Source organism: Macaca thibetana, chromosome 12 (assembly GCF_024542745.1).
Source record: "Macaca thibetana thibetana isolate TM-01 chromosome 12, ASM2454274v1, whole genome shotgun sequence".
NCBI classification, from domain to species: Eukaryota; Metazoa; Chordata; class Mammalia; order Primates; family Cercopithecidae; genus Macaca; species Macaca thibetana.
Genome location: NC_065589.1, coordinates 45,895,625 through 45,908,429, shown reverse-complemented (window position 1 = coordinate 45,908,429; position 12,805 = coordinate 45,895,625). Strand labels below are relative to the sequence as shown.

The 12,805-nt window shown below is 41.6% G+C and overlaps 1 protein-coding gene and 1 pseudogene across 7 annotated transcripts in view; one reads left to right on the top strand and one right to left on the bottom strand.

Annotated features, from left to right (window-relative positions):
- Positions 1–12,805, bottom strand: part of ANKRD44 (ankyrin repeat domain 44) — a 346,841-nt gene that overhangs the window by 50,308 nt on the left and 283,728 nt on the right. For all 7 annotated transcript variants that reach the window (XM_050750689.1, XM_050750693.1, XM_050750692.1 and 4 more), the window contains exon 18: positions 3,610–3,811. In XM_050750689.1, coding sequence (XP_050606646.1) covers positions 3,610–3,811 — 202 coding nt within the window. The remainder of the gene's footprint in view (positions 1–3,609; positions 3,812–12,805) is intronic.
- LOC126933113 (heterogeneous nuclear ribonucleoprotein A3-like) lies at positions 3,900–6,113 on the top strand (annotated as a pseudogene).

The following is a 12,805-nucleotide window of genomic DNA, read 5'->3' as shown; positions in this document are numbered from 1 at the left end:
TGTCTTCCCCCTTCTTCCCAGCAGGGTGCTTTGATCCCCGCATTCCTTTTCTAGTTCCTGTGTTGAGGGTTTTTTCTTACACTTAGGGTCCTTTCTTATCTCCTGTCAGGGGACTAATAATCTCTCCCCACTAGTCAGCTCCCCTTTTTGTTCCTCTGAGTCACCAAATTCCATATAATCATCCTGTATCTACCCTGCCTCCAACGCTTTTAAAAAGAAGGAAGAAGGGAGAGAAGGGAGTGGAAGGAGCAGGATGGAGGAGGAGGGAGGGGAGGAAGGAAGGAGAGAAGTGGAGGGAAGAGGGGAGAGGGGCAGCAGGGAAGGGAGGAGGGAGGTGGGGCTGCCTCTTCTCCCAGGTCGTTTTACATTCTGAGGTAGATATTCAGAAGAGGTATTCCTGCAATAGCCCTGACGGATGGATGGTGGCAGAAAACAAAACCTCACGCCGGCAGGTTGTGCACGCTCCATTCGCTCACTGCTGAGTGAAGGTCCCTCAGCCCTGCGGTCCCGGAACCACAGCCGGCGCTTTCTCTGACTTCCCAGGCGTCCTCGTGCCCGGCCGGGGTGTGACTGGGCTCCCTGGGAGCCCTTTCCTAGGCCAGGTCAGGCCTCCCCCTGCCTCTCCTCATCCAGCGGACTGAGTGGGTGCCAATGTGGGCAGGAAATGCGGCCCCCACGCGGGGCCGGCCTGGACCGGCTGGGGCGGGAGCACGGGACGCACTCCTGTGCACACCAGTACCAGGCAGCTTTAGAAGGCTGTGGTCACACAGGGGCTGGGAAGCAAACCTGTGACGATCACCTCCAGCTAAGCTGCTTTCTGCCAGGCTGTTGAATGGAAACCAAAGCCTTATGATAGGCATCGCTTCCCACTCAGGGAGTAAGATGAGAGCAACCGTGGTTAAAATTCCAAATGTGACCTTCTCTCCTCTCTAACAATGACAGTACATTGGCATTTGCCACATTATGGATGTGGAGACAGAAGGGAATAGACGCCACTATGTGAGGCTGATAAAGACTCTCCTAAGAGCTGCATTTTACAGACCTTTTATTTGCTTGCCAGCCACGAGAGAATGCTAATTTAACAATGATACATTTTTTCAGGGACAATACATACATATTAGAATTAGCTTGCATTCATCAACAGCACCCAAATGAACTACAGGAATAATATGCGCATTTTGTAGACCATTGCATTTAGCTCATTCTCAGCAACATTCCATTTGTGTATCTCGGGAGGAAATTCTGCGGATTGGAGTACAGGTAATATGTAGTTGCTGCTGCTGTTATGTCTTTTGTTCTTACAATTACACTAAATCTGCTACCATTGGTGAAATAGGCAAGAAGTTTAATGTATGGCTAAAAGGAAATGACTGGCAAAGGACTGACAGCTAAATACTGCAGACGGCAAGCTCATGAAGATGGAAAAACAGCATATTTTGACTGGTTCCTCTTTCTGTAGCAACTTAATACTCTAAATAGTCATAATCACAATAGTGCAAGTGACATTTGATACTTGGCTAAACATAAGAAGAAAAAAATTATCTAACTTCATATCACCCAATGTGTTAGACAGCAAAACAGTTTCTACAGTTGTGTGTTTTTGTTTTTTTTTTTTCCACACAGAGTCTCGCCCTGTTGCCCAGGCTGGAGTGCAGTGGCATGATCTCGGCTCACTGCAACCTCTGCCTCCCGGGTTCAAGCGATTCTCCTGTCTCAGCACCCCCACCCCAAGTAGCTGGGACTACAGATGTGCACTACCACACCCAGCTAATTTTGTATTTTTATTAGAGACGGCGTTTCACCTTTTTGGCCAAACTGGTCTGGAATTCCTGCTGGGATTACAGGCATGAACTGCCATGCCCAGTCCCTCAGGGAAATTTAAGTTCCCCTGAAGTTTGTAGCCAAACTTAAATTCTCATTGGCTTCCTACACACTACATTTTTTCCCCCAAATTGTCTTCTAGCAAAAAGATGCGAACATCTTTAGCTCTGCTGCCAAGTTCAGCTTTTTCTCAGACCAGCTCAGCCTCTCCCTGGCTGTGAGTGACAACCATTTTTCACACGACTCAGAGACTACAGCTGTCACTCCCACTATCTGTGCCAAAACCTCTGATACTCATCCTGGCTCTTGCTCCTCATAGTGCTCCGAGGATTTGAAACTCAAAATATCGCCTCTCAAAAGAGTTGAAAAAGATTTTGGGTAAGCAGATCCTCAAAGCACACGCTAAAGCTTCTGCACAGTAGACATTTTGTGAACGGTCTGGTGACAGTGTCTTTTTAATGAATGAGAGGAGGAAAATTCAAGCTGAGTGAGTCTTCTTGACCACTAGGGGGCTTCATTGGACCACAACCCATATCACACTGGCAAATGAGTGTAAATGCTTGTTCTTCATTGTTTACCTGTTTATAAGGGTGATTTTCCACCATCAAAGTAGGCCCTTTGTTATTGTCAGGAATTATATAATAACGAAAATAGGATGCTTCTCTTAATAATAGGCAACTAATCTTTAAAAAAGGAGGACAAAATTTGAATTTTATAATAATAAGAAGAATGGCTGTGGAGCAAAATGACCAAATGGGATGAGAAATAAGAATTTATAATTCAACCACACCACCTATTACTAACCCTATGGCTAAAGTTTTTTTTTTTCCAGCAACAATCATTTCCAGGTAAATAGGCAACAATCAGGTTTTTTCAACCTCTGTATTGTTTTTCTTCAGTGGCTTGGAAATTCAGGAACGTAGATGGAAATGGTTCTACAAGGTCTATCATTCTGGGAAAATTTTCCCAAGTAACAAGAATCATAAAGTCTTTTTTGAAAAAGTATCTTCACTTATTTGCTTCCTCAATACACCCATTTCACCAAGTAAGACAGTTATTTCTCTTTACAAAATGTTATCCACTACCCTAATCAAAGGCTGATATCACTGAATTTCCTGAGCTCAAAGGTATCTATGCCTTAGCTGAGCTAGACCTTCCATATTACCCTTATGTCTGTGTATATATCTAGAAGTGTCCTGACACAGTTTGTCATGGGCATGGGAGAAAATCTCAGAAAAGGCAAATGACTTCCTTTTTGATATATACATGTGCTTTTAAAGCATCTTGATTTTTACTTTGATGTGAAAAAAAGCTAAGTAACATCATTTAGGCTGGCAGAATGATGTACTGATTAGATTGCTGCCTTATGATTCCTTATATGAAATAGCCCTGAATACATTAATATGAATATGAAATAGCCACAAAACCTGCTATTGGTTTTGTGCTTTCAAATACTGTTTGATTTTGATGTGTTTTGTTCTATGTAACTTATTCTGAAGATTGCATTACACCTTGCCCTTTGTTCAGAATGTTTTGTGGTAGCTTTTAGCCAAAAGTTCTGAACTCTCCTTTGAGTTAAGAAGGCCAGAGCACCTGGCCAGAGAACATCAATCACCTCCAAGAGGATAGCAGGCCAAAAGCATTTTGGAAGTGTGGAAGTATGTCCCATGTGGAAAGAAAATTGATATTATTTTAAAAACTGGGATGAAAGAAGATGCTGCTTTCCTTCTATTAAAACTTATGAACAAGCCACAAAACTAGGGTAATCGGATCCTTGACAAGACCTACCTGAGGCATGAAGTGGGGTTCTTTTGGTTACATTGTCTTTCACAAAGATGGACGCGCCCTGATTGATAAGTGCTTCCACACATTCTGTGTGTCCTTTAAAGGCAGCCAGATCCAGAGCAGTGCGGCCTTTCTCATCCCTGATGTCCAGGTCCACCAGCGACTGCAGAAGGACTTCCAAGGCTTGATGGTGCCCATTGTAGGCCTGCAAAGAAGAAACCAATGGCTCCCATGCTTGCTCGCTCACCTCAAATCCCGCCACAATCCACAGGAGGGGCTGGGCTTCCTGGGCCATGGATAGAGACCACTCCCAAGAGCATGTCAGAAAAACACTTGGAATAATTATTAAAACACAGGCAAGCTGGAGAGTTAGACTGAAACACTATAACACACAAACCTCATAGTTCCATATGAGTTTCATGTTCTCTTTTGTCACATAATTTGCTCCAAAGGCACTGAATGTATTAATGTATTCTTATATTTATATCTACTGATCTAATTGTCTAATATAAACTAACAGCTGAATGCATTACCATATTCTTTTACCTGTCGGTTCAGTCCTAAACATATTGGCATAATCAGAATTTTTTTTCCAGGAGTCTTTTCTGATAACAAACCTGGGTAAAAAAATTACCAAAAACATATGGACTTCGAGATACAACAGAGGCATATAGACGTTCTGTTATAGGCCAACTCTTTATTAATTCCTAACTGTGTGACCTTAGGTGAGTTTCTTAATTTCACTTAGAGTTTGTTTCTTCCTCTATAAGATGAGAGTAATCAGAGCTGCCTCCTAGGGTTGCTGTGAAGATGAAATTGCATAGGCTTTGCATAATATCTTGCATGTAGCTAGTGCTTTTCTCCTTTATTTCTTCCCTTGATTATAATGAAAAGCATTTCATTATAGAAACAATTATGGAAATATATTCCATGTAGCAGCACTAAGTTCAGACCTTTTATGAGGTCCTAAGCTATGTTAAGATTAAGAGGCTTGTCAGACACAGTGGCTCACGCCTATAATCCCAGCCCTCTGGGAGGCTGAGACAGGTGGATCACTTGAGGTCAGGTATTCGAGACCAGTTTGGCCAAAATAGTGAAACCTCATCCCTACTAAAAATACAAAAATTAGCCAGGTGTGATGGCGGGTGCCTGTAATCCCAGCTACTCAGGAGGCTGAGGCAGGAGAATTGCTTGAACCTGAGGCAGAGGTTGCAGTGAGCTGATATCATGCCACTGCACTCCAGCCTGGGTGACAGAGTGAGACTCTGTCTCCAAAAAAAAAAAAACAACAAAAAAAGAGACTTCATACCACCAAAACACAAAACTAAAAGTCTGAAAGATAATTTTTATTGCGTCTGTAAGTTTAAAAATGTATTAGCACCTCCCCACCCCCACCTCTCCACACATAGGCAAAGGTACACTGAAAATAAGAGAAGGGAGCTAAGGTTATATGGGGTGAAAACGGGGATGGGCGGCATGGTCAAGAGCAGCTGAGAAAACTGTTCATTGGTGGCCTGACTCTGAAACTACAGGTGATAGTTTAAGAGAACATTTTGAGAAATGGGACACATTCACAGGTTGTGTGGTAATAAAAGACCCCCAAACAAAATGTTCCTGGGGCTTTGGTTTTGTGATCTAGTCTTGTGTGGAAGAGGTGAATGCTTGACCACATAGGGTTGATGAGCATGTAGAGGTACGAGAGAGCTATTTCTAGGGAGGATTCTGCAAAGTCCGCTGCCCAGCTAACAGCGAAGAAAATTTTTGTTGGTGGTATTAAAGAAGATATAGAGGAATAGAATTTGAGAGACCATTTTAAAAGGTATGGCAAGACTGAAACCATAGAAGTTATGGAAGACTGGCAGATTGGAAAAAACGAGAGGATTTGCTTTTGTAACTTTTGATGATCATGCTACAGTTGATAAAACTGTCATTCAGAAATACCACAATATTAATGGGCACAACTGGGAAGTGAAAGAGGCCCATTCTATACAAGAGATGTGGTCTGCTGGATTGCAGAGAGGTTGTGGAGGTGGATCTGGCAATTTTATGGGTGGTGGAGGAAACTCTGGAGGTGGAGGAAGTAATTTTGGCTGTGGTAGAAACTTTGGTGGAAGAAGAGGCTATAGTGAAGCTGGTGGCAGCAGAGACAGTTATGGAGGAGGTGCTGGTGGGTGTAATGGATTTGGAGGTGATGGTGGCACCTACGATGGTGGTCCTGGTTCTAGTGGTAGAGGGGGCTATGGTGGTGGTGGGCCAGGATATAGAAACCAAGGGGCTAGATACGGTGGTGGGGGATATGATGGTTACAATGAAGGAGGAAACTTTGGTGGTGGTACCTGTGGTGGTGGTGGGAACAATAATGATTCTGGAAATTATAGTGGGAGACAGCAATCAAATTTTGGATCCATGAAAGGGGGTAGTTTCGGTGGAAGAAGCTCAGGAACTCCCTATGGTGGTGGTTATGGATCTGGTGGAGGAGTAGTGGATATGGTAGTAGAAGTTTCTAAAAACAGCAGAAAAGGGCTACTGTTCTTAGCAGGAGAGAGAGCGAGGAGTTGTCAGGAGAGCTGCAGGTTACTTTGAGACAATCTTCCCAAATGCATTAGAGGAATGGTAAAAATCTGCCACAGAATGAATGATCATCCATAGTCAGAAAAGTTACTGCAGCTTAAGCAGGAAACCCTTCTTGTGCAGGACTATCACAGCCACAGTTTGCAAAAAGTCCAGCTATTAATTAATGCAATGTAATACCATTTAGATATACACTCCTGAGGTCTTTTATTTGCTGTAGCTTTATTTTTTTCTTTTTCTTTTCAAATTACACCAGGTATATTGTCCTATAAATTGGGGTAGTGGTATGAGGATTAAAAAATTAAGGCATTTTAAATTTTCAATATTTGTGTAGTTCTGTTTTTCTACATTTTAGTACAGAAACTTTAACAAAATGCAGTTTCAAAGGTGTTTCCTTGTGAGTTAACAAGTAAAGAAGATCATTGTTAATTACTATTTTGTATGAATTGTGTTAAAGTTAACTGTAAAGAAACAACTGCTGACTTACAGTTTAAAGGGAATCTATTCTCCCCATTTCCAAACCATGATTTGAATGGGCACTGACAAGTGGAGAGAACAGATATTAGTATGTTTGCAATGTGTGTTTTAGATAAATCGGACTGGGTATTTAAATTAGCATATTTGTGAATTTAATAGCATTAAGATTACCTTCAAATGAAAAACAAAAACTCAGAATTCAAAAAAAGAAGAAGAAGAAAAGCCTGATTCCAGTGTCTTCAGCAACCAAATCTCCTCTTATGTCACCTGCACTTTTTATTTTTCTACTGCAGCTATTACTCAAGACACAATTTGTTTGAAAAAAGGCTCAGCATAGACAAAAGACTAATTTCTTTAATATATAAATAACTCTTGGAAACCACTTTAAAAACTAGGAAAATATGCAAAAGGCATGAAAAGGCAGCTCACAGAAAAAGAAATATAAAAGGTCAATAAATATGTGAATATGTGAAGAAATAAGCAAATTTTTAAAGTACGATTTTTCAACTACCAGATTGGCAATGATTAAAGTTTGGTCATGCCCAGTATTAGGTAAGACACTGAAAAAAGCAATCATACACTCTGTTGGTGAGAGTATAGATTGGTGTGACATTTGTGGAGGGTGGTTTAACACAATCTATCAAACTTTTTAAAAAGAGAAACGAAGTTGCAAACAATACGTAAAGCATGACTTCATTTATATACAAAGCAAATATATCATATATATATAGACTTCTATATTCATAGAAGATTTGTACAAAGATACAAAAGAAGCTATCAATGGTAGTTATCTCTACAACCAGGAAGTAGAGTAATAAACACATGGACTTATTTTACCTTATCTTTTAAAATATGATTTGAATGTTTCTTCCTGAGTGTGTGTTAACAATGACAATAACAAAACTGGATTGAAAAGGAGACATAAGAATTAAGAGTACAGATACATTAAACATTTTTTTCTCATTACATTATTTTTGTGAATGATTTTGATTATGTTACATATTAAACCTATATATCATTTATAACAGGTAGTATAACAACTCATTCTGATGAATCCCAAAAGTATATCCCAGTCCCACTTCTCCCTTGACTTCTCAACTGCCTACTGATGTTCCCACTTGAATGTGTAATAGGCATCTCAAATCAAAATCTCCCTCCCAAAACTTGCTCCATCTGCAGCCTTTACCATCTCAGTAAATGGCAACTTTATTCTTCTAGTTGTTCAGGCCCCAAACCTTACAGTTGTCTTTGTCTTCCCTACTGTTAAACCCAGAGTTTTGCCTTGAACAAGGAAGGGCTCTGGGATAATAGGGCCAATGGGTGTTGAAAAATAGCCCTTCCCCTCCTTGCTGCCCTAGTACAGGGAAGTGTCTGTGAAAGCAAGGGACACATTTGCGAACTCACACAGAGGTGTCATTAGGTTCTCAGGTATCTGGAAGGAATCTGGTCTAATTCTCACAAAGTGCTGTGTCAATGCCAATTTCAGGGCTCATCATTTCTATTCTATCTTTAAAATACACCCAGAATCTGTCTACTTCTCACTGCATCACCAACCTGTTTTGCCAGGATTACAGCAAAAGCTTCCCTTCCTATCCTTGTCCCATTGCAATCTGTTATTAATGCAACCATTGGGTGAAATCTTTTAAATTCAAGTTGGGTCACATCCCTCCTTGCTTAAAACTAGCCTATGACGTCTTCCCTCACTGATACCAACATCCAAAACTTTCCACGACCGATCAGGCCCCCAGAATCTGGCCTCCCACTCCCCTCAGCTTCAGCACGTCCCCTCACTCACTCTGTTCCAGCTGCACCAGCCTCCCTCTCTAGTTAAATAGCTGCATGTCCTGTTCTGGGCCACTGCATCTGTACTTTCTGCTCCCTCTGTCTGGAAAGCTCTCCCAGTAATTCTGCTCAAATATCACCTTATCAGGGGGGTTTCCCAGAGGAGCCCATGTAAAATATAAAATAGGCTCTGCCCTCCACCTCACACATACCCCCAGATACTCTCCACCCCACTAATCCTGCTTCCTTCTGCTTCATAGCACAAAACAGATATCAATGGATATCTGTTACATATCTATTGATTTGCTTATTGTCTGTGATTGAAGGGACTTAATGTGGGTTGTTCCTGCCGTATTCTAGAATCATGCCTGGCACACAGTAGACACTCAACACTTATTTGATGAATGAATGAATGAATGAATATAATGACTACTATATTTATTACTATTTGTGGTAGAAACATATTTTTTAAATAGCAATTATTTTTTGAGGGTTTTTTATGTGCTGGGCACTATTTCAAACATTTTAACATAAATCCCAAACATCTTTTCTTATAGATGAAAAAACCAAAACAAGCAATGTTAATTATCTTGTCCAAAATCACTTAGTTAGTAAGTGATAAAATCAGGATTCTGAACCCAGAATCTGTCACTACTAAAACTCATGCTTTTAGGTGCCATCTTACAATTTTCCCCAGTAACTCCATTTAGTTGACTTCCAAACAAAATAGTCTTGTCTCTATGTGGAATAGAGACAAAAGACAGAATTGAATAACAAATATTGAATCAGAAACCTAAACCCTTTCTATAGAAGGCTCAACACAGAAATGCAGTGGCTTGAGCGGAGCTATGAAGTCAGAAGGTACACTTCCGGGACTAACCTTTAGACTCATGCTCTTCTACTACACACACTGCCTGGCTTGAGACAGGAGAATACATTTGTAAAATAAATTGCTAATACGTATGTCTAACTTTCTTATCTGTACTTGTTATGCAAACCATAGCTGCACAGGATAGTAAGCCTCTATTCTAACCCAAACTCTGAAGCAATAGCTAACTGTTATGGAGCACTTGCTGTATGTCAGGCAGTAATGGGCATGCATTGCCTCACTGAATTCTCACAACAACCCATGCTTTGCTCCTGTTATTCCCATTTTGCCCAGGATGACACAGAAGGGCAGAGATGACACCCAGTTCTCCCATGGTTACACAGCCTAATGTGGAGGAGCTGGCTTTCAAAGGTGGACCAGGCTGACTCCCGGAGCCTAAGCTGTGAGGCTTTTCACTAGCGAATATGGAAAGGACGCAACATGACCATAGGCTACATGTTCCCTTAACCTTTTATTATAGGAAATTCCAAACATAAGCAAATAATAGAGGATGGTATAATGAATTGCCATATACCTCTCACACAGTTTGGGTCACGAACAGCTCAGGGCAGAGGCGATTTCTTTCTCTCTCCTTCCTTCCTTCCTTCCTTCCTTCCTTCCTTCCTTCCTTCCTTCCTTCCTTCCTTCCTTCCTTCCTTCCTTCCTTCCTTCCTTCCTTCCTTCCTTCCTTCCTTCCTTCCTTCCTTCCTTCCTTCCTCCCTCCCTCCCTCCCTCCCTCCCTCCCTCCCTTCCTTCCTTCCTTTCTTTCTTTCGAGCTGGAGTCTCATTCTGTCACCAGGCTGGAGTGCAGTGGCACCACCTCGGCTCACTGCAGCTTCCGCCTCCTGGGTTCAAGCGATTCTCCTGCCTCAGCCTCCCCAGCAGATAAGATTACAGGTGCACACCACCATGCCCAGCTAATTTTTTTAATTTTAATTTTGTATTTGTAGTAGAGATGGGGTTTCACCATGTTGGCCAGACTGGTCTCAAACTCCTGGACTCAAGGGATCCACCTGCCTTACCCTCCCAAAGTGCTGAGATTACAGGCGTGAGCCACCACACCCGGCCACACAGGTGATTTTAAGCCAACTCAGGAGCACTTCATGTAAAACTTGAGATAAGAAGAGGGCCTATATCAGTGTGTACATCAGGCTACGACACTTGACTCCAGGCTTGAGTCTGTCACTTAAACTTGGACTTAACTTGCTTAAGTTAAAGAGACCTAATACTAAAATCAAATGGAGTGAACCATGCTGGCAATTAGGAAAACTTTAAAACCTCAACCCATACTTTCTTCTATAGCAGGCACTTGAAAACCCTCTTAAAGACAGAATGGGTGAGAGGCCAGATTTATCTATAGCAGAGGTGTCCAATCTTTTGGCTTCCCTGGGCCACGTTGGAAGAACTGTCTTGGGCCACACATAAAATACACTAACACTAATGATAGCTGATGAGCTTAAAAATAATCGCAAAAAGAATCTCATCATGTTTTACGAAAGTTTACAAATTTGTGTTGCACCGCAATCAAAGCCGTCCTGGGCACATGTGACCCTTTGGCCAGGGGTTGGACAAGTGTGATCTACAAAATTCGCTTTGTTTCTTTATCTAGTTTGTAGCTCCTGAATTTTACTATGCATAAAGTAAAGCCTTCACTAGAAGTATTAAACATTTTAAATTGTTTCAAGCAACACCTTTAGAAAACCTTATTAGGTAACAATTACTTCTTAAACGTGATTAATTTTTCCAGACCTTTTAAGATAGGAACTAAGGACAATGAGGGGAAAGAATTGGGATCTCAACAGAATCCATGAGAACAATGGATCTGTCTGAAAATCTTGACAGCTGGAGCCTTTCATTTGCATAACATTGTTTCTTAATTTAATATTTTCAAGTGGATGAAATGCTTATGAAATTCACTGGGCCAATAACCCTGGAGATTTGAATCATTCAGCCAGTAAATAGTAACTCAAGGCAGGTCAGGTTTCTGGTAGCAGTCAAGGTTTGGGGGCATCTGGTTCCATTACACTGCTAGAGTGCTTCCACATAAGAAATTATGTGCCTTGGGTTTTATCAAAGCAAGTAAGAAATTATGTGCCTTGGGTTTTATCAAGTTAATTGCCACCGAGGCCCCTAGAGAGGGTGATGGGCATACCTGTGGAGTCCTTAAAGCAAATAATTTGTTTTAAGTGTTAGTATTTAGAGAGAAAGAATAAAATGACTTTAGAAGGAATCCATTGTAATCACCCTGATCAAAGTCATGGTCATCATCTCTTGCCTGGCTTGCCTTGCTTCTGCTTTCATTCCCTTGGAATTTTGACTCAACATAGAAACTAAAGTGATCCTTTTAAAACAAATGTCACATCAAACCAATCTGTTTCCTCAAAACCCTCCTAATAGTTTTCTATTTTGTTCAGAGTAAAAGTCCCCGTGAGATCTGTGGTGGCCCCCCAAACTCCTGGCTCCCTCAATAACATGTAAGACATTGCCCCCAGCTACACTCTCCTTACCACTCTGCTCCAGCCACAGTGGCCCCTTTCCTGTTCTGTGGACATGCCAAGCATGTGTTCCCCCAGGGACTTTGCATTCTGCCCACAACACTCCTTCATTAGATATCAACATGCGTAGCTCTTAAGGTCTCTGTGCAAATACGAGATTCTGTGCTACATAAAGGCCAGGTGCAGCAGCTCATGCCTGCAATCCCAGCTACTCAGGAAGTTAAGACAGGAGGATCACTTGAGCCCTGGAGTTTGAGACCAGCCTGGGCAACACAGTGAGACCCCAACTCTTAAATAAATAAATAAGCATCCTGTTTGTCACTTCAATACTTTCTATCTCCCTGATCCCATTTCATTTTCTCTGTAGCACCTGCAGCACTTATTACCATCTGTCATATTACCATCTGTCATTTCCTCACCTGTTTGTCTCCCCTAGACTGGATACTCTGCAAGGGCAGAGGTGGGGTTTTGTTCACTGCAATATCTCCAGCTACTCAAACAGTGCTTGGCACTATTCACAGTCAGTGTATGTTGGATGAAAGGATGATGTTAATAATGATGTTATATGGTGTTAGTAATGATGATGATGAAGCTAGTTCATGGCACATATGTGTGCCAGGCACTGTTCTAATTGTGTTACATCCATTAACTCATGCCATCTCCACAATGAGGTATTGCTATTCTCATATCATGGGTAGGGACACTGAGACATAAGAGATGAGGTATTTGGGTTAAGATCACACAATAAACAATTCAATAAATTAATAAGTTGGAATGGGTCTTTGAGATGCTTAACTCATTTCCTTTAACTTACAGGTGGGGAAACCATGTCCAGGTGAGTTGCTAATGAAAAGAATGGCAGCTGGGACCTGCACTTAAGGTATCTTTCCTGGGCCTCTGTCAGCTGCAGAACTACCAAAGCCCACCTCTTTTAAATGATATCAGCACCCTATCTTTACACAGACAGCAACCCATGGAGTTTAGCAGAGTACACAATAAGCACTCA